This window comes from Mchenga conophoros, linkage group LG5 (genome assembly GCF_057382185.1).
Source record: "Mchenga conophoros isolate Kocher_MC1m ecotype Shallow Benthic linkage group LG5, M_conophoros_male_GT1.1, whole genome shotgun sequence".
Lineage (NCBI taxonomy): Eukaryota > Metazoa > Chordata > Actinopteri > Cichliformes > Cichlidae > Mchenga > Mchenga conophoros.
Window position 1 is genome coordinate 2,893,627 of NC_140530.1, and position 19,838 is coordinate 2,913,464.

At 43.1% G+C, this 19,838-nt stretch overlaps 1 protein-coding gene across 4 annotated transcripts in view; it reads right to left on the bottom strand.

Moving 5' to 3' along the window:
• LOC146573582 (calcium-dependent secretion activator 1-like) overlaps positions 1 to 19,838 on the bottom strand; it is a 329,487-nt gene that overhangs the window by 268,613 nt on the left and 41,036 nt on the right. For all 4 annotated transcript variants that reach the window (XM_085272827.1, XM_085272826.1, XM_085272828.1 and 1 more), the window contains exon 2: positions 5,873 to 5,986. In XM_085272827.1, the coding sequence (XP_085128953.1) occupies positions 5,873 to 5,986 (114 nt within the window). The remainder of the gene's footprint in view (positions 1 to 5,872; positions 5,987 to 19,838) is intronic.

The following is a 19,838-nucleotide window of genomic DNA, read 5'->3' on the forward strand; positions in this document are numbered from 1 at the left end:
AGTATTAGTAGTTTGTATTCCTAACTTTAATTGTAATAAGGTTACTCAGCATGAATCAGGTAAGTTTTTGAAGAAGCTCTATTTTCTGTTGCCTGAGGGTGACTTGTCCCTACTCATTTTTCTGTTTAGAGGCAGAGGTTAAAGTGGGATTCAGCCAGTGGGTGAACACTAAAATCAGTTGTAATAGCTCAGCATGGAGAAAAATTACACAATAATTTCTGTTGAGAGTTCCAGTAGATTTTTTAATTTACAGGCTGTGATCAGCTGACCTGCTACTCTTTGTGGATGTACACAACTGAAATCAACAAGATGCTGATTTTGTGGAGAACAGCTGGTTTAATCTGCCTTCTATCTCTCTGCTGTGCCTCTTCAAGCGCGCTGCCCAAAGCTATGAGTTTTGTTTTTCCAAGGGCTCAGGTGTGGACAGCTTGCTTACTTTTTATTGCACCTTTCTGCATCTCCATGATTGATCCACCTTGATTTTGGCCTCAAGTCTCCTTCTCCATGGAGGGTGTTACTCCTTGTGGCTGTTCAACTTGTAACCAAGTATCTCACTAATCACTCAACACCTTACCAAAATCCTTAAACCACACAGGTGGAGTAGCAACTCTTGCAATCCTTCTTAGAACCTCGGCATGCAGACTGGGACAGACGAGGATCAAGCCACCAACCTTCCAAGCAGTAGGTTACCTGCTCTACCTCCTGATTCACTGATCCACCTCACAAGGATCTAGAGACTTCCTGTGCTTTAATGGCAAGTATATATTCAAGTGACTGTGGGGAAAATGTTGCGGCGGCGAGTGAAGCAACCATTACAGTGGCTATAATGGGGCTTTGACAGATATACAGGGCAGCCTGTATCCCACAGGGCAATAGCAATCTGCATGCCAAACATCCTTGGGTAAGATACTAACCACAAGTTGCTCTCTGATGCATCCATTGGAGTATGGATGTGTGTATGTTAGATAGAAAGCACTTACATACAAAGAGCATAGAAAAAAAGTATTTCTGTGAATGGGTATGAATGGAGGGCAGCACGGTGGCACGGTGGTTAGCACTGTTGCCGCACAGCAAGAAGGTCCTGAGTTCAATTCCAACATCAGGCCGGGGTCTTTCTGTGTGGAGTTTGCATGTTCTCCCCGTGTTTGCGTGCGTTCCCTCCGGGTACTCCGGCTTCCTCCCACCGTCCAAAGACATGCACTTAGTGGGGATAGGTTAATTGGATAATCCAAATTGTCACTAGGTGTGAATGTGCGAATGAATGTGAGCGCGAATGGTTGTCTGTCCCTGTATGTTGGCCCTGCGACAGACTGGCGACCTGTCCAGGGTGTACCCTGCCTCTCGCCCTATGACAGCTGGGATAGGCTCCAGCGCCCCCCGCGACCCTGAAAAAGTATAAGCGGAAGCGAATGAATGGGTGAATGGGGCAAATTGTATAAAGAAAAGCACTTTATAAGAACCAGTCCATTTATTATGGCCTAGTGTGTTACCAGTAGTGTTATTGGTGACTGTGGTCCCAGCTGCATTCAGCAAGCTCCTCTCATGCAGTTTTGTGCTAATCCACTACCTTTGTCATAATCAGCCTCACCCCATGAGGCCAGATCTTGCATGGAGCTTCAGACCGAATATGACCCATCCACCCATTTTCTTCAGCTTATCCAGGGCTGGGTCACGGGGGCAGCAGCCTAAGCAGAGAAGCCCAGACCTCCTTCTCTCCTCCAGCTTGTTGGGAACACCTGAACCACCTCAACCTCAAGGTCAACCGGTAAATTCAGAGCTTAGCTTTTACACTCAGCTCTCTCTTCACCACGACGGACCTGTACAGCGTTTGTATGGTAAATGGTAAATGGCCTGCATTTGTATAGCGCTTTTCTAGTCCCTAAGGACCCCAAAGCGCTTCACACTACATTCAGTCATTCACCCATTCACACACACATTCACACACTGGTGATGGCAGCTACATTGTAGCCACAGCTGCCCTGGGGCGCACTGACAGAGGCGAGGCTGCCGGACACAGGCGCCACCGGGCCCTCTGACCACCACCTGTAGGCAAACATGGGGTTAGTATCTTGCCCAAGGATATTTGGCATGCAGCCAGGAGGCAGCCTGGGATTGAACCACCGACCTTCTGATTAGCGGCTGACCTGCTCTGCCACCTGAGCTACAGCCACCCCACTGTAGCTCAGGTGTCACTGAAGCCGCAGTGGCAATCCATCTATCAATCTCTCGTTCCCTTCTCCCGTCACTCGTGAACAAGACCCCATGACACTTAAACTCCTCCACTTAGGGCAGGAACTCATCCCTGACCGAGAGTGAGCACCCTACTCTTTTGGCTCAAGACCGTGGCCTCAGATTTGGAGGTGCTGATTCTCATTCCCACCGCTTCACACTCGGCCACAAACCATTTCAGTGCGAGGTAGAGGCCTTCACTCGAAGAAGCCAACAGAACCACTTCATCTACGAAAAGCAGAGATGAGATTCTGACACCACCCAAGCAAAAGCCTTCTGCCACTTGGCTATGCCTAGACATTCTGTCCATAAAAATTACAAGCAGAATTGGTGACAAAGGGGCAGCCCCGGCGAAGTCCATCACCAACCATCAACAAGTCTGACTTCTGGCCAGCTATACAGACCAGGCTCTTGCAATGGTTGTATAGGGATCAAATGGCCTGTAACAATGGGCCAGATACCCTATGCTCCCAAAGAACCTCTCACTGGACACTCCGAGGGACACGGTTGAATGCCTTCCCCAGCTCCACAAAACAAAGGTAGACTGGTTGGGCAAACTCCCATGCACCCTCAAGTATACTTGAGCTGGTAAAGAGCTGATCCAGTGGTCCACGACCAGGGCAGAAACCGCATTGTTCCTCCTGTATCTGAGGTTCAACTAATGGACGGACTCTCCTTTCCAGCACCTAGCATAGACTGTCCCAGGGAGGCTGAGGTGTGTGATCCCCCTACAGTTGGAACACATCCTCATCCCCCTTCTTAACGATGGGAACCAACACTCTGATGTACTAATCCAGAGATACCGCCCCTGATTTCCACGCAACATTGTAGAGGAGTGTTTAACCAAGACAGCCCTACAACATCCAGAGCCTTCAGGAACTCAAGGTGAACCTCAACCACCCAAGGGGTCCTGCCACCAAGGAGTTGTTTAAATGCCTCAGTGACATTACCCCTGGAGATAGAGAAGTCGTCCCCCTCATTCCCTGACTCTGCTTAATCCACGGAAGACGTGCTAATGGGCTTAAGCATGTTCTTGAAGTATTCCTTCCACTGCTCAACAATGTTCTCATTAAACGTTAGCAGCGCTCCACCCACAGTGCAGGTAGAACACCGCTTTCCCCTCATCAGTTTCCTGACGGTTTGCCAAAATCTCTTCAAGGCAGTCCAAAAGTCTTTTTCTATAGCCTCTCCGAACTCCTCCCACACCTGAGTTTTTACTTCAGCCACTGCTAACCAAGCCTGACAATACTCCTTCTTCAGCCGGGTAGCTCCCCTCACTTCTGGTGTTCACCACTTGGTTCGGGGAATACCACCACGGCAAGCGTCAACCACCTTGTGGCTACAGCTCACTACAGTGGCTTCGGCAATGGGGGTGCTGAACATGGTCCGTTCTGACTGGCTATCACCAGTCTTTCTCAGAATGCTGTCCAAGCTCTGTCGGAGGTGTGCTTTGAAGATCTCTGGGACCAGGGCCTCTGCTAGGCATTCCAAGCTCACCCTCACTATACGTTTAGGTTTACGTTTGCTCAGCATTCTCCCCTGCCACCTGATACCACTCACCACCAGGTGGTGATCAGTCTACAGCTCAGGCCCTCTCTTTAACCGAGTGTCCAGAACATATGGCCGCAGGTCTGGTGATATGAATCGATCATCGACCTATGATGTAGGGCGTCTTATTCCCACATGCATTTATGGACACTCTTATGTTTGAACATAGTGTTTGTTCAGTCCAATAATAAAACACCACTCAGGTTCAGATCTGGGACGCTGTTCCTCCCAATCAAACCCCTCCAGGTCTCACTGTTATTACCCACATGATTGTTGAAGTCTCCAAGCAGGACAACAGAGTCCCCAGGTGGAGCACATGTAAGTACCCTGCCAAGGGTATTCAAGGAAAGCTGGGTACTCTGAACCATTGTTCGGCGCACAAGCATAGACGTCAGTCAATACCCATTAAACAACCTGAAAGCGCATGGAACAAACCCTCTCATCTACTGGGAGAAATCTCAACGCATAGGGATCAAGCAGAGGGGATACTAGGATACTCACCCCACCCTGGTTCCAGATGTCAAGCCGTGCATTGAGGTGAGCCCGACTATATCTAGCTAGTACCTCTCAACCTCACGCAATAACTCAGGCTCCTTTCCCACCCGAGAGGTGACATTCCATGTCCCAGTTGCTAGTCTTGGTAGCCGGGGATCACTCCGCCAGGGCCTCTGCTCCTTGCTGCTGCCCGGCACACATTGCACCCGACCTCTACAGTGCCTCCTGCGGGTGGTGGGCATACAGGAGGATGGCCATATATCCTTTTTTCGTGCTGTGCCCAGCACTCCATGGACTAAGGACTGGCCACCAAAAGCCTGCCCTCGGGGACCCTCCCTGGGCCTTCCTCCAGAGCAGGGCCCTGGTAACCCTATCCCAGGCAGGGTGAACTGTTCCCTTAATTGTAAACTCATAGAGTTCTTTTGAATCGCTCATTGCCTGGTCCCTGACCCAGGACCAATTTGCCATGAGAGACCCTATCAGGGGGCAAAAGCCTCAAAACAACATAGCCCCTGCGATCTCTGGGACACACAAACCCTTCCACCATGATAAGGTAGCTATTCACAGAGGGGCGAGCGTGATTTATGTTCATATTAAATTTATTCCATAACTGCAATGAATAACAGTTATCACCTTCTCACCAAGATTCCAGTGGTTTTGTAACCCATACTGGCCTTGTGCAGGTATACCATCTTGCCCCCGCTGTTCTTTCACAGCTCATAGATCTTTCCCATAGTTGTGGAGAGGTTGGAATGAAAGAAATTGATTCTGTGGACAGGTATGTTTTATACACATGAGAATAATCTGTAATTGATCAACTGATTGTAATCTGTGTCATATGGACACAGAATCATTCTATGGGAGCCAGAATTTAAGGGGTCAAATACTTTTATCACTCAGTGCATGCAAATCAGTTCAGAAATTTTATATAATGTCGGGTGTTTTTCTTGGTTTTTGTTATTCTGTCTCTCTCTGTTAAAATGAAACTACCATAAAAATGAAAGACTGCTCATTTCTGTCTAAGCGAGCAAACTTACAAATTCACCACGGGATCAAATAATTATTTCATCAACTGTAGATGCCACTGATGCTACACCTTAAGTGCTACACCCTTAGGCTCCATGAGGAACAGAACAAGTGATGACGAGGTAGTGGGTGTCAGAGTCATGTTCCAGGATGAATAACATAATATTCTCAAATATGGGAAGACGGCTCAGATGTCAAGAATAGTGGGATTGAAAAAGTGTGTGTGTGTGTGACACTAAGTAGCCACAAATCTAAAAGAATCACTGACTTTAACATGTATGATTTATAAAAAATTTAAAAAAAAGTTAAATTGAGTATATTGTAATTGGCACACAGTTATAAAGAGGAAAAAGTGAAGAGAAAATATTATGTAACATAATTGACTAATTAACTGAAATATATGTGAATGTTTTTTCTTCAACAAGAAGACAAGAGGTCAGCTACAAAAGGTGGAGTGTGGCCTCTCAGACACAGCAGTTTTCATAAGCACACTATTGGAATGATTCAGTTGATGCATAATTACATTAAATATTTTTTTCAAGCCAACTAATCTAAATCAAACAGGGCAACTTACCTCATAGTAGCTCTGTACAGCATTGATGAAGGCCTCATCAGCTACAATCTGAGTTTCTCCATTAAGAAACGCCTGGAAACGCTCCTTTACTGTCTGTAGCTGCTGCTTACTGATCTGTGGAAGACATTAATAAACAAAAGAAATAATAGGATGTTGTTGTTGTTAGTGAAAAAGCACACAATTTTACAACGTATCAATTGCAGATAAACTAAACCTTATGATTAAACTTGAATTGGTTGCTACAGTCAACAGCATACTGAAAAAAACTCCAGCTTCTATGACACTAAACATGCTACCAAAATACTGTCAAAATAGAGTAAAATGGAAGACTTTTTCCAAATCAAGAAACAATGTCTGCTAGAAATTAATTTTCTATACAACTAAAAATAGTTTTTCCAGTTCCAAGGAAGATATGATATAATTTCATTTTTGGATTATCAGTAAGAACAAGGGCAACAACCTTGTCATCCTTCTGGTACACAAAGGTAGGCGCACGCTTTACACTAAACCAGACAAACTATCATCAAAAAAGTTTGTCACTGCTTAGATACAAAAATACATAAGAGTCCCTGAAACAAGATCCAGGTCGTGGTTTGTCAGGTGATGTGAGGTTTAGAGAAACTAAAGTCCCCCACTGTCTTTGTCCTCACGGCTGAGAGGAGGTAAAAGATCTCAACATCCAGCCTTATGTGATTGAAAATAATTACAGTGCTGAAACAGAGCTTTCCCCTATTTGCTAATAATGAAGCATTTAATAATGCTGTTGCCAATCCAAGCAAACATGATTTTAAATGAAGGAAGGAGTATTAATGGTTGAAGACAGAACCATAATTCATATGTGATTTTGCTGATAGTTAATTATCCTTCATTCTAATCAGAATATAATCATGTATACTAAAAATGAATAGGTGTAAGTTTAACACGTATAATAGATAAGAAAATATTATCTATGTCATGGGGTGCCGAGGCAGGCCGTGTGTGAATATAAATGGACCCAAGATGCAGACTGCGTAGTAGTGAGCGAGCTTTATTAATCAAAGGGATGAAGTACAACACAAAAGAAAAGGTGGCGAGAACAGAACTGAAAATACTCTAAACTGGGAAAACTAGAACTTAAATCACAAAACCAGGGCCCTATTTCAGGAAGCCAGTTTAGTGCAAACTCTGAGTAAGTATACCCTGAGTTAACGAAAACTCTGGGTTTTCGGTTTCACAAAGCGAGTTTAGATTAATTCTGAGTGAGTTACTATGACGACACACTCCATGAAGCTAACCTGCCCCCTAGCAGGTTTACTTCAACTAACCCTGACCTTCTCCGCCTCTTTGTCGGAAACCTGACTGTAGGAAGTGTCAGACATGGCGTGCTCCTTCCTTGAAGAGCCAGTAGATGTTGAAGCCCAAATTCTCCGCAGAGCTCTCCGCCGGGAGAGAGTGATTAGAGCGTGTTTGGACATTTTATCATTTCCTGATGATTTCCTGTGTGAACGTTACCGTTTTTCAGCACAATCTATAATTTATTTGAATAACATCCTCAGGCCTAATATTGCTCATGTGACACATCGCGGACATGCTCTCAGTTCATTACATATTATTTGTATTGCACTTCAGTTTTTTGCAAACGGGAGCTTTCTGTATAATATTGGTGACGCTGAGCACGTTTCCAAGGCTACCGTCTGTCGGGCAGTCAGGAATGTTACAGTTGCACTGAAACGTCTCCTGTACTCGTTTGTGGTGTTCCCCGGTCATAGACCCACAAGATTTATCAAAGAGGGATGCCACAAAATTGCAGGTATCAGGATGAACGAAACTTAATCCATGATGTGGTGATACTTGAACTACTACTTAAATCTTACATTTATATTCACGGTTCCCAGGCGTGATTGGCTGTATAGATGGCACTCACATTCCAATCATTGCTCCTTCAGTAAATGAAGGAGACTATGTGAACAGGAAGTCTTTCCACAGCATTAATGTGCAGGTACATAGTTCCCTGTAGCATTTCAAACTAACAAATTATTTCATTATAGTAATGGATGCTAATTTGTGTTCTCTGCACTGTGAAGATCATATGTGATGCTGCCAACATTATCACAAATGTGGAAGCCAACTGCTCAGCCTCTGTGAGTGGTGGTGGTGGAGGACCTCCACCTGTTTTTCGGGCCTCCGCTTTTTTTCTGTTGGCTATAACGGGTCACATTTGAGCATACAGAGTAAGCAAATATGTACTTGTAATGTGCTCAGATAATTTCAATAAGTGCTTACAGAGGGGAAATTAATGTAGCCTCTAACTGCAATTGATTTACATGGGACAAACAGACCAAGCACTATGGCTCATAATACAATTACACCTTACCTGTTTGGACTATATTTTTATATTTCATTTTTACTTGCTGCCAGGAACGTTTGGGGCCTGTTGGGTTGCACCTGAGCTCACATCACATCACAAAATCAAATGTATGAAATAAAAAATAAAATAAAATATAATAAAATAACGTGTTAAATGGGTGGAAATCTCTAGATCAATGTTTAAATTAACACTCACGCATTGACTCTGTCGGCTATGTTTTGCCATGCATGCTCCCTTTCTTTTGCAGCTGAGCCTGTGTTACTTTTTTTCCGCGGAATTTGCATGTTATCGGCATATGCTGCCATCAGAATTTCAGCCTCAATACATTGACCGCGCCTTCTTTCCCTCCGTCTCCATGGTGACTCGCTTAATCTGTGCTCCACTAATCAGGGCTTTATGTATCCTCGTGCGCGCGTTTAACTTGGGGTTAAAGCAACTCCGCGTTGACTGAACTAATTGTTATCAGCCTTTCTGAAACCGAATATTCCGAGTTGGACAGTTCGGGGTTACTCAACCCTGAGTATCGTTTTTCACTCTGAGTTTTCTAAACCGGCTTCCTGAAATAGGGCCCAGAACACAAATGAGAGTACTTTGCGGGGAGAACTCACAGGAAGACGGCAGGAGATTCACAGACACGAAAACACCAAATAACACAGACGAACCAGCAACAAGGCCGAGGTAACACACACTATAAATACACACACCAGGAATCAGGGGATGGGAAAAAGGAGGGAAACACACCTGGAAGACATCACAGCTGACAAGGCAGGGGAAACGTAAACAGAACACACTGACATAAGACAGAGACCTTCACAATAAAACAGGAACTTACACATGCAAGGACACGGACTAAGAAACACGGACTTAACACAGGAATACATGGGCAGAACCGAATAAACACTAAACAGAGGAAGAACAGAATCAAAATCACAATAACAGAAAACACAAAACGCTGGGTCAAAAAGACCCAGGATCATGACAATCTATGCAATATGAGAGCCTGTGCAGAGTCTGACCTTGGTGTGTAGGTGTGTGTGGTGCAGAGTGGGGGTGAAAGCGACACACAGGAGCCACTGAATGTCTGACTATTTAAATATAATGATTAATAAAAGGAAATTGCATTGAATAAATGGTGACTGACAAACACAGAGTTTTAAAAAGTAAAAAAAATTATTCCTCTTTATTTGAATTAGAAAGTAATTATGTTAGAATGAATGTTCATGTGAGAATGTGCTAAAGACAAATGTAATTGAGGTAGAATTACATAAACTGAATGGAACATGAAACGAATTATATCCATATGTGATAGAATTTTTCTTAAGTGATTATAGAGTTTTAACTTTGTGGTAAATCATGTAAGTCAGATAGATAGCGAAACGATGATAAAGTGGTCAGGTGATTAGATGTTAATAATGTGATTGGATGTTTAGATGTCATCTCAGAAGATGTGACATCCAGTAGCAGAAGGTGGAGAATCAGTGAAGAAGAGATACAGGGTTCTTCCCTTTTGTCTTCTGTGAGATGAGCAGTTTGGCAGATTGGATCTAAGAAACCTGCAAAAATGGGTAAATCAGCACTGATGTCATTAAGAAGAATTGATTGGACACCGTCCCAGGCTGTACTTTGTATGTACTGTTGTTTGAATAAGTCTATGTTTAAATCTCCACAAACACAGACATGATGAGAACAAGAAAAGAAAGGCAGCATTGTTGACATTAAATATTAATAATACTTCTACAAATCTTCTAGAATCTTCTATAAGTGCCCAGTGGTACCTAAAATTTCCCATAGCTCTCAGTAGCCTTGTTTAAAGTGTTTATTTAAACTTGAATTGCTTGACATTGTATGCCTACAAGCCAGCAAATTTGAAATTTCTATTAATATTTCTCAAAAACTCATTCTACTGTATCTTGTGAAGAGTTAGATGACAATTAAAGATCAGTAATGGCAATTCATTATATGGCCAGATTTGAAATATGGTCATAATTTCTCCTGTTTCTGCCTGAGATATGACCACTCCAATGAAAAGACCAATAAGAGGCTCTGTCTGTGCTGGAAAATTCCATAGTCTACTCCCTTGGTAACGGTTACCATGGTCACTGCGGCAGAGGAAGCAGTATGCGATTACAGCTTCCTTATTAGGGGTCAAAGTTCATACGAATTACAGTAAAACCAGCTGTGTCTTATCCTTAAGACAGTAGTGCATGATAAGATACTGTTAAATAAGAGGTCAGATAGTTGTAAGCAGCCAATGCACAGACTATAGTTTAGTCTTTCATAGTTCCAGCAGCTTTACACTGATACACAGATATTTTGAGATATGACATCAGGCAGACATGTAAACGCATACTGTGCAGAATTGTACAGAATTGCCTTTCTGCATAGAGAGCGACTAATTTAGTGTTACATCAATGATTTTTGTGCAACTATTTTTCCTTCCAAACCTACTGACGAAATTACTGGGGAAAGGAAAGGAAGACACCAAATCAGCAAGCTTGTACAGTCTCCATGTGGGAAGTAATACTGAATTCTGGCATAAAAAACTCCCCTATATATGTGCTAGAAATATCCAGCATGAAAATGAATAGAGTAGATAGCTGAATCATTGACACTCACACCAAAGACAAGCATTCACATCTTACTCCAATCTTTGGTTTAGCCAACAAATCTTAAAAATAATAAGCACTAATTATCTTACTTCCCTTTTGATGTATGAGAAAATCATGTATGCCAAGTACCAACCCCAATTTGTTCTTCACCAGAGTGTGAATGTTAGACAGAAAGCACTTAAGCATTAAAAAAGGTGACAGTGTGAATGGATGAAGGGCTTTGATAGACTGCTCAGGTAGAGCAGAAGAAGTGCTATATAAGAGCCAGTTCATTTAGCATTTATTAAACCCACGCCTTAAATATATGCCACTTATGATACAGAGAAAGTTCAAATGTTTTTTCTGCTTGTTGATTCCAAAGTCTTCCTAATACTTGTTCCATGGCACATGTTTGTATTATTACACCTGGCACAAACAGAAAAACATCCTGATCATATCACATTGTACATATGTTTGACTTCTGAGAGCCTGTGAAGGTATATTTAATGCAGGGAACTCAACTCGCCAACAATACACAGATAGTTTTCTGATCACATTCACCCAATTTGAGGCAATGAGGTATACAAAACTGTGGCATAACATGACCTTATTCGCTTCTTTTTTTGTGTCTTTTTAAATGGTAAATGGTAAATCGATTTGTATAGCGCTTTACTCTACATTCAGTCATTCGCCCATTCACACACACATTCACACACTGGCAATGGCAAGCTACGTTGTAGCCACAGCTGCCCTGGGGCGCACTGACAGAGGCGAGGCTGCCGGACACTGGCGCCACCGGGCCCTCTGTGTGAGTACAAGAAAACAATTATTAGAATATAATGTACTTAAATTTGCTTAGATGAGGGGGTCCAGCTGTATATCAGAGGAATAGGAAAGGATTTGTGAATGTCTGTGTTTTAGTTTGGTTTAGCTGTAGCCCTGAGAGTGTGTGTAATTGTGTTGAGGGAGAGGAATTTATTGACAATGGAGGTCTGCCTGTCATAAAAGGAGACCGGAAGCTACAGTTGGAGGATGCTAGGACTGTATGGAACAGATAGGAAAGAGAGGAGAAGTCTGTTACCTTTGTCCCTGAATGTAATAAAGGCTCATAACTGTCACAACTGTCACAAGTTTGCAGGAGACCCTCCACATGCTTAGCTATAAAAGTAAGACAACAAGAGGCCAATGGCCCAGTGGAAACTGCCAAATGGAAGTAGAGTGGGGGTCTCAGTGCTTGTGACCTGGTAACCATGTTTTGTAGAGGAGTTTGGTGTAGCTTGGGTGAGGGGAGATGAACTTTTTATGACCAGCAGGAAGTCACATATACAGAGACACACACACAGTGCTTTAACTGTTACGACACACACACTCACACGCACACATACGCACACACAGGTATGCGCATACGCAGGCACTCACGTGCTCACACATACATACACAAACACAGTGTTTTGGGTTTACAACACACCATGTGGGTTTTATGATGCAGGGTTTGCTTCTATAAAACTGGTTGTAACAGACAAAGAAGTTGAGATCTGCAGAGAGCCCTGTACATCTCCCCTTCTAGAAGGTGCATGCGTAACTGAAGATGAATAAAGGTTTTGTGAAATAACTACTGAGTTCCGGTGTCGCCTCTGGAGGCCTGAGGAATAAAAAGATCTGGGGTGAAACTGAAAACGCAACACCTGACGGGGTTTTCCTGGAAATTTGGCAAAATCTTCTGCTTATAGTACTAATTACTGTCACGGGGGTGGAACGGACTCAGGCGCAGACTGAGGTAGCACAGTTCAACGACACTTTATTAATCACACTGGTGCGCTATATACACGTGAAGGGAGGGGGGAAACACCAGGGTCCCGGGGATCAATAGGCTGGGGAGACACTTCTTCGCACTCGCTCTGCTCCCTGTCCAAACAGTCTCCACACAAGCAGCTCAGCTCACTCTCCTACTCACGGGGTCCAGGGGTCACAAAAGGGCTGATCCAGGTAAACCTGTTTACACAGACGAGGGTAAGTCAAAGGCAAACACGGGAACAGTAGAATCGCAAGGAAGCCAGGCAATGCTAACGAGAGTTACTCAATATTCCAGCGACGAATAGCTCAGAGCCCCAGCCTTAAGAGCCAGAGAACTGCAATTCGCTCGAGATCAGCTGCAGGTGCGTGGGCCAAGGGCAGGAGCCCAATCAGAGCTCCGCCCAGGCAGACAGGTAGGAGAGAGAGAGCGAGAGAAAAACACCAAACACTTGTGGCCACACTGGGCTGGCCGGGGAGGCACAGGGACCATGACAAATTACAGTACTTTGTTTGTTTTTTGCCATGTGCACCGTGTGAGTGGTAAAAAAAAATATCAGCTACATTATAGCAGCTCCATTGTGCTTTTTAATGTTTTTAAGTGTTTCTATTGGTAGTTCCTTGGTACATTGTTAAGTATCAACTTTTTGACTATGGTTGCCCAATTGTATTTAATTTTTTGCTCTTTGGGCATTTTAAAACTTTAAAATAACTCAGTTGTTGTTCTCTGCACCACTTGGGACTGCAAAACTGGAGTAAAGCGTTGGGAGCGTTAAAAAAAATGGTACAAACCATCTGTTACTATGGGAAATGTCAGATGGAAAAGCAAACGGTCCTGACTAAACTATAGTGGGAGTACTGGCAGTGTAGCTACATGCCTTACAGAGACATGGCTGAATAAATGTTCCACACACTCGCTTGTCACTCTGGATGTCTTTCAGCTCGGATGGGTGGATAGCGTGCATTGGAGCACGGTTAGAGGAAGGGATGGCGCAAAGATGCATAAAGAACAAAGATGGCACGGCCACGTCCAGACGCCTTCCTGACCGCTCCGCTCCGACTATCCACTTTTCTTGTTTTTTACTTATTTTTTGCAGAGTCGAACAAAACCAAAGGTGGAGGAGTGTGTTTCATGATAAACAGAAAGTGGTGTGATGCCAGGAGCATTTCTACTCGCTCCAGTGGCTGCTCGCCACATCTGGAGTTCCTGAGCATTAAGTGCCGCCCTTTGTATCTGCCCCGTGAGTTCACCTCGGTCATCGCCACGGCGGTCTACATCCCACCCCAAGCGGACACAGGTATGGCTTTGTTTTGGGTGGCTTGCGACCTAAAATCCAAGTACATTTGCAATGTCTTCCCATATCTTGGCAAGGACCCCAATCGTCCCACTGGGGAGAGACTTTCTGAAAATGTAGTAATGAGGCTGATGGAACCATTCCTAGACAAGGGCAGAAATGTTACCACGGACAATTTTTTCACATCGCTTTCACTTGCACAAAAACTTCTTAGACGGAAAACCACCATCCTCGGCACAGTCAACAGGATTCGCAGGGAAATTCCTCAATCCACTAGACAGACAGATCGCAATGAATTCACCACTCAGGTATGTTACAGGTCTTTTGTGGTTCTATGTTTATGTGTTTCATTGTGTGTAAAAGGGCTATGGAAATAACACTTTATCTTATTTCTTAGGTGTTTTCAACCTCTGCTGCCACGCTGACGGCGTATGCGGCCAAACAGAAGAAGACAGTCTATATTCTTAGCAGCATGCACAGCGTGGTTCAGACTGATAACACCACCAAAAGGAAGCCAAACACTGTCACCCTTTACAACAAAACAAAGTGTGGCGTGGATGTGATCGACCAGATGGTTCGGGAGTACACTGTCCGCAAAGGAACACGGCGCTGGCCAGTCGCCGTGTTTTATAACATGATTGACATGGCAGCACTGAATGCACATGTGCTGTATCAAGCATGCACCGGGACGAAGGAAAGACGGGTGGACTTCCTGGTGGCGCTTGCAACAGAGTTGGCTCGCTCTCATGTAGCTGGGAAGAAGGCAAGAAAAGAACAGTTGCTTCGGACACAACCCTCCACACCTAGCCCTGGAAAAAGAGCCACGTGTCAGGTCAAACACAACTGCAAGAACAATCATGCCACTGTGCGATGTGTTCACTGCTACAGACACACATGTGGTAAATGCAGACTACAGATACCATGGCAGTGCCAGGATTGTGAGTGATTGCTGAAAATGTTGAAATGTACTCACTTACTTTTTATTATTATTTGTAAATATGTGTACAAATGGTTGGTTTTTTGTACTGTTTTTATCAATAAATCTCAGCAACAAAGGACATACACCCATGTGTGTTGATTTCTCCCTAAGATGGCAAACTGAAACACTCCAAGTTGGTGACTTTTGGAGATTTATTTCTCTGGATGATTGAGAATGCATCAAGATGAAACACAAAAGGAAGTGCACAGCTTTTAGCAGCTCCCCACGCCCTCAATCACACACCCCCACTCCCCTCCCTCCAGAATTCCCAGATAACGACCCAATTTACATATGAATGACTAGCCAATTTAGCTTCCACTTGGCTGAAGCTAAAGCCTAGCTAAAAGCCATTTGGCTGCTCTCCGGGTTTTAAAGGTAGAAAAAGCCAAATGGCGATCCGTGGGGGTTTAAGTGTAATGCTAAGATAAGTGATTAAAAAAGAAAAACAACTATTTTTATAGAGCAAAAAAGAGCCAAAAAATTAAGATTTCTTAAGGGAACATTTATTTATTTTTTATTTTATTTTATTAGTAAATGCTCCTTAACACTGGTTGCCAAACAAGAAGAAGAAGAAGAAGCAGTGAGCCAGTAGGGAGGGGGTGAGTGAGTGCGTGAGTGATTCGTTCATGCTACGAGGGTTAACGTGGAGTAACCCCAATGTGCTGTTAGCATGTTAGCAGAGCGATGCTACTGTGAACCGAGGAGCTGTTGTCTTGATGTGAGCTTCTACTCAGGGTTTTTTTCTTCCAGTTCAGAGCAGAAATGTTTTTGTTAAGAAACTGGCTGTTGTTTTTTTCCACACAATTTTAATTATAAGCTAGATACATTTCTACTAACGAAATGAGTTTTCTAACAGCAACAGGGTTGAGTCAGTGAATGAGTCAGTAGGGCTTGTGAATCATGATTCACGAGTCAGTAAAGTGATTTTCAAGTATTGAACGATTCATTCATGATTCGCACATCACTAGGGATTATAGTTAAAGACTTCAGGAATCCAAAATCGGTAAGGAATATTACATAAGTGTTAAAATATTTCTATTTATAATTGTTAATTTATCCAATTGCAGTCGTTTCCATGAAATCTGGAGACATTGTTAGCAAATGCATGACATTCTTTAAAGGTAATCACAATAATTTGCTCAACCCCTTTAACCCTTAGGAGAGCCTCCAGGTGGTGCTACTTTTTTATTTTCTGCAAGGGTGCAATGCTACTGAAATGTGTCTGTCGCAATTATTGTTGGATAAGCAGCTGTTTTCAGCAGCTGTGAACACACCCCGTCTGGGCCTGCTGTGTTCCTGGGCCGTTGCCTCCTCAGTTCTCTCCTCACTTGGTCTATAGTTATGCAGGGAGGGTTCTATGGGGAGGAGCATTCAGGGGGAGTATCAAATGAGGGTGTTGTGCACTACACCTACAGGACACCTACAGTGAGTCCTGGGTCTGACTGGGCCCTCCTCCCAGTAGGACACCCCTGAAATACCTCACCTAGGAGGAGTCCAGGAGGCATCCTAGTCAGATGCCACTAGAGATGGACCGATCCGATATTACGTATCGGTATCGGCCCGATACTGACCTAAATTACTGGATCGGATATCGGAGAAAAATAAAAAATGTAATCCGATCCATTAAATATCACGAAAGCACCTCACAAAACTTGCAACAGGCCGTAACTCGCCTCAGAACGTTAGCACGTCGGAGCAGTATGCATCACGTGATAGAGCGGCTGTGGCATGCGGGACCTGTCGGTGGTCTGGATAGCATGTGGAGCTTCGCTAGCAACCCGGCATTTCATCTCCGACAAAGTTATCCCCGAGAGAAGTAAAGCAAGTGTGTAAGTCCATCTCTGAATGTTTGTAAAGCATTCCTGCGTTAAGCTTAACAAGCGACTGCCTCTTCTTGCTGCTACTTCAATCATGAAACTGCTTAATGATCAGCTGATCGGCTTTTCTGTCGCGAGTCCGTCTCTCTTGTTTGTTTTTGGCCCACTTTGCACCAGAAAGAGGAAACCAGTGGATAAACAACAGCAGCACGTTTAAGCTTGATAAGCTGTTGTTAGAATTTATTTAATATTTCTTTCTACACCAGGATCTTTTTCTACGTAGCTGATGCTGGTAACTGTGCAGGGGCGGATCTAGCAAAGTTTAGCCAGGGGGGCCGATAGGGCATTAACAGGGAAAAGGGGGCACAAAGACATACTTTTCTTTCTTATTCTCATTTAAAATGTCTAGCTTTTAATAAATAATTATCTGACACCCAAAGTTTTAATTTGATGTAAAAGGAATAGAAGTCAATTACTGTATATAGTGACTATTAAGTCTAATATATATACCCTAGTAAGGGTATATATATTAGACCCTAGTAAACAAAACTGAAGTAATAGTCTTTGGCGCCAAAGAAAAACGATTACAGGTCACCAGAGAACTTCAATCTATACATCTAAAAACCACAAACCAGGCGAGAAATTTGGGTGTAGTGATGGATGCAGACCTAAACTTAGAAAAACACATTAAGACAATAACAAAGTCAGCTTACTATCACCTCAAGAATATTTCAAGGATAAAAGATCTGATGTCTCAACAGGACCTGGAAAAACTAGTCCATGCATTCATTTTTAGTAGGCTTGATTACTGTAACAGCATCTTTACAGGTCTACCTAAAAAATCAGTCAGACAACTACAGCTCATTCAGAACTCTGCTGCTCGAGTCCTCACTAAGACCAAAAAAGTGGACCACATCAGTCCAGCTCTGAGGTCTTTACACTGGCTGCCTGTCCGTCAGAGGATAGACTTTAAAGTTCTGATGCTGGCCTATAAAGCTCTGAATGGTTTAGGACCAAAATACATCAGTGACCTCCTGACCCAGTGTGAACCATCCAGATCCCTCAGGTCATCTGGATCCGGTCTTTTATCAGTTCCCAGAGTCAGAACCAGACACGGAGAAGCTGCATTCAGCTTTTATGCTCCTTATATCTGGAACAAACTCCCAGAAAGCCTCAGATCAGCTGAAACACTCAGTTTATTTAAATCCAGGTTGAAGACTCAGCTGCATTTGAATAAAGCACCAAATCCACACTTTTAAGCTTAAATTTCAAAACTTACACTAACTACTGATCTTATCTATTTCTGATTTTATCTGTTTTGATTTTATATACTGTTTTGTTTGTTTGTTAAGCTTAAATTTCAAAACTTACATTAACTACTGATTTTATCTACTGTTCTGATTTTATCTGTTTTGATTTTATATACTGTTTTGTTTGTTTGTTTGTTTGTTTGTTAAGTGGGTTTAGAGCTCTGGGTAGCTCCCCAGCTGGGTCTAGACTGGGTCTAGAGAGTATTTTAAATTCAGGGAATTTAAAATAGAAAGTAGCTCGTCCACAGGACTGGTAGCTCCCCTTACGATAAGGGTTCTGTGATATTATTCTGTTATCATATGTTACCTTATATATGTAATCAAAAGTAGTTGAAGTATGATACTGCTGTAGATCATATTATACCCTTTAACATAGAGTGTGTGATCAGTATGTAGTCTTAGTTTGCATTATACTTCTGACCTAAAAGAGTGTGAAAATCATTAGATCTATTGGATTGACCTGTATTACTCGACACTGTTGAATGTGTTACACTGTTTCTTGACATTTCATACTGCTGAATCATGAAGAGAATGTTGTGTGCAGAGGACCTTGTGCCGATAATAGAAGAGACAGACCACATTCCACACCCCCACCTTACAGAAAGCAGAGAAAGACAGGGAGCCGAGGTCATAACTTAGGCGCTGTAACAGAGAAAGAATGTGATGTTTTGGCTTTTACGACTAGATGGGGGCCACTAGAGACTATAAAAAGCTGAGCAACCCGTCACCATTTTGAGATTTGCTGTGACCCTCTTCAGGCATGTCTCCCCATCATGATGGTCCTTATGCTCTTAAGTGTTGAATTGTATGGAAATAAATGATTGTTGATTGAGCATAAATACACCGAGTATTGTCCTTCCTTCAGCCCAAAGATTCAAATTGGGAGATTTCAACAACTTGGTGCCGTGTGACCCGGATCTTTGGTGTGCTGAGGAGGGGAAGATTTGGCCTTTGGTGAGATCGTGAGGCGAGGTGAACAGAGGACCGGTCCAAATATAAAAAGGTAAGCACAGCCTGTTGTATTATAAATACCAAATGTGCATATTGGGCTTTCCAAATTAATCTGTTCACTGAGTTACACGTATTTTCACAGTAAATTTGTCGGTGTCTGGTTTTTGGCGCGAGATACTAACAACATAAGTTGAGGCTGAATTCCAGTGTGTTAAATAAACTGCTCGTACCGAGAAACTAATAAGACACTACGTTGAGCTAGTTGCAGTAAACTGCTTCTACCGAGAAACTAATAAGATACTACGTTGAACTAGTTGCAGCCACTTTACCTTCCACATTAAATTTTGTCTAATACTGGCTTCTGTAGCAATAATACATTAGAATTTCTTCTGAAGACGCGGCCATTAGTTCAGTACATTGAAGTCGAGGTTTTGAAGTTGTTTATGGTGTCGGTAAAGTCCTGGCTCTTGCCGGCTATGAAATAGAAGTTGATTTAAGGAAAAGCAGATGCTGGCTCACGGTGCAGTTGAACACTGGCAACGCGGAAGCGAAACACGTCCGTAGGTTTGGTTTATGATACGGCCGTGTTCCGGTGGTACGGCCGTGGAGTGCAGTAGTGGTTGGTGCTGGTTTCAGTACGTTGAATAGAGGTTTGACGGTGGTTTGTGGCGTCAGTCGAGTCTCAAGGGCTGCGGTCATAAAACAAAGTAAAATTTTACTTGCCAAGAAGTACATCAGAATCAGAATCAGAATACTTTATTGATCCCTGGGGGAAATTATTTTTTGTTACAGTGCTCCATTTTAAACCAACATTAAGACAAGACAGACAATACACTAACTAAGAATAGTACAATATATACATATATATACATACATACATACATAAGT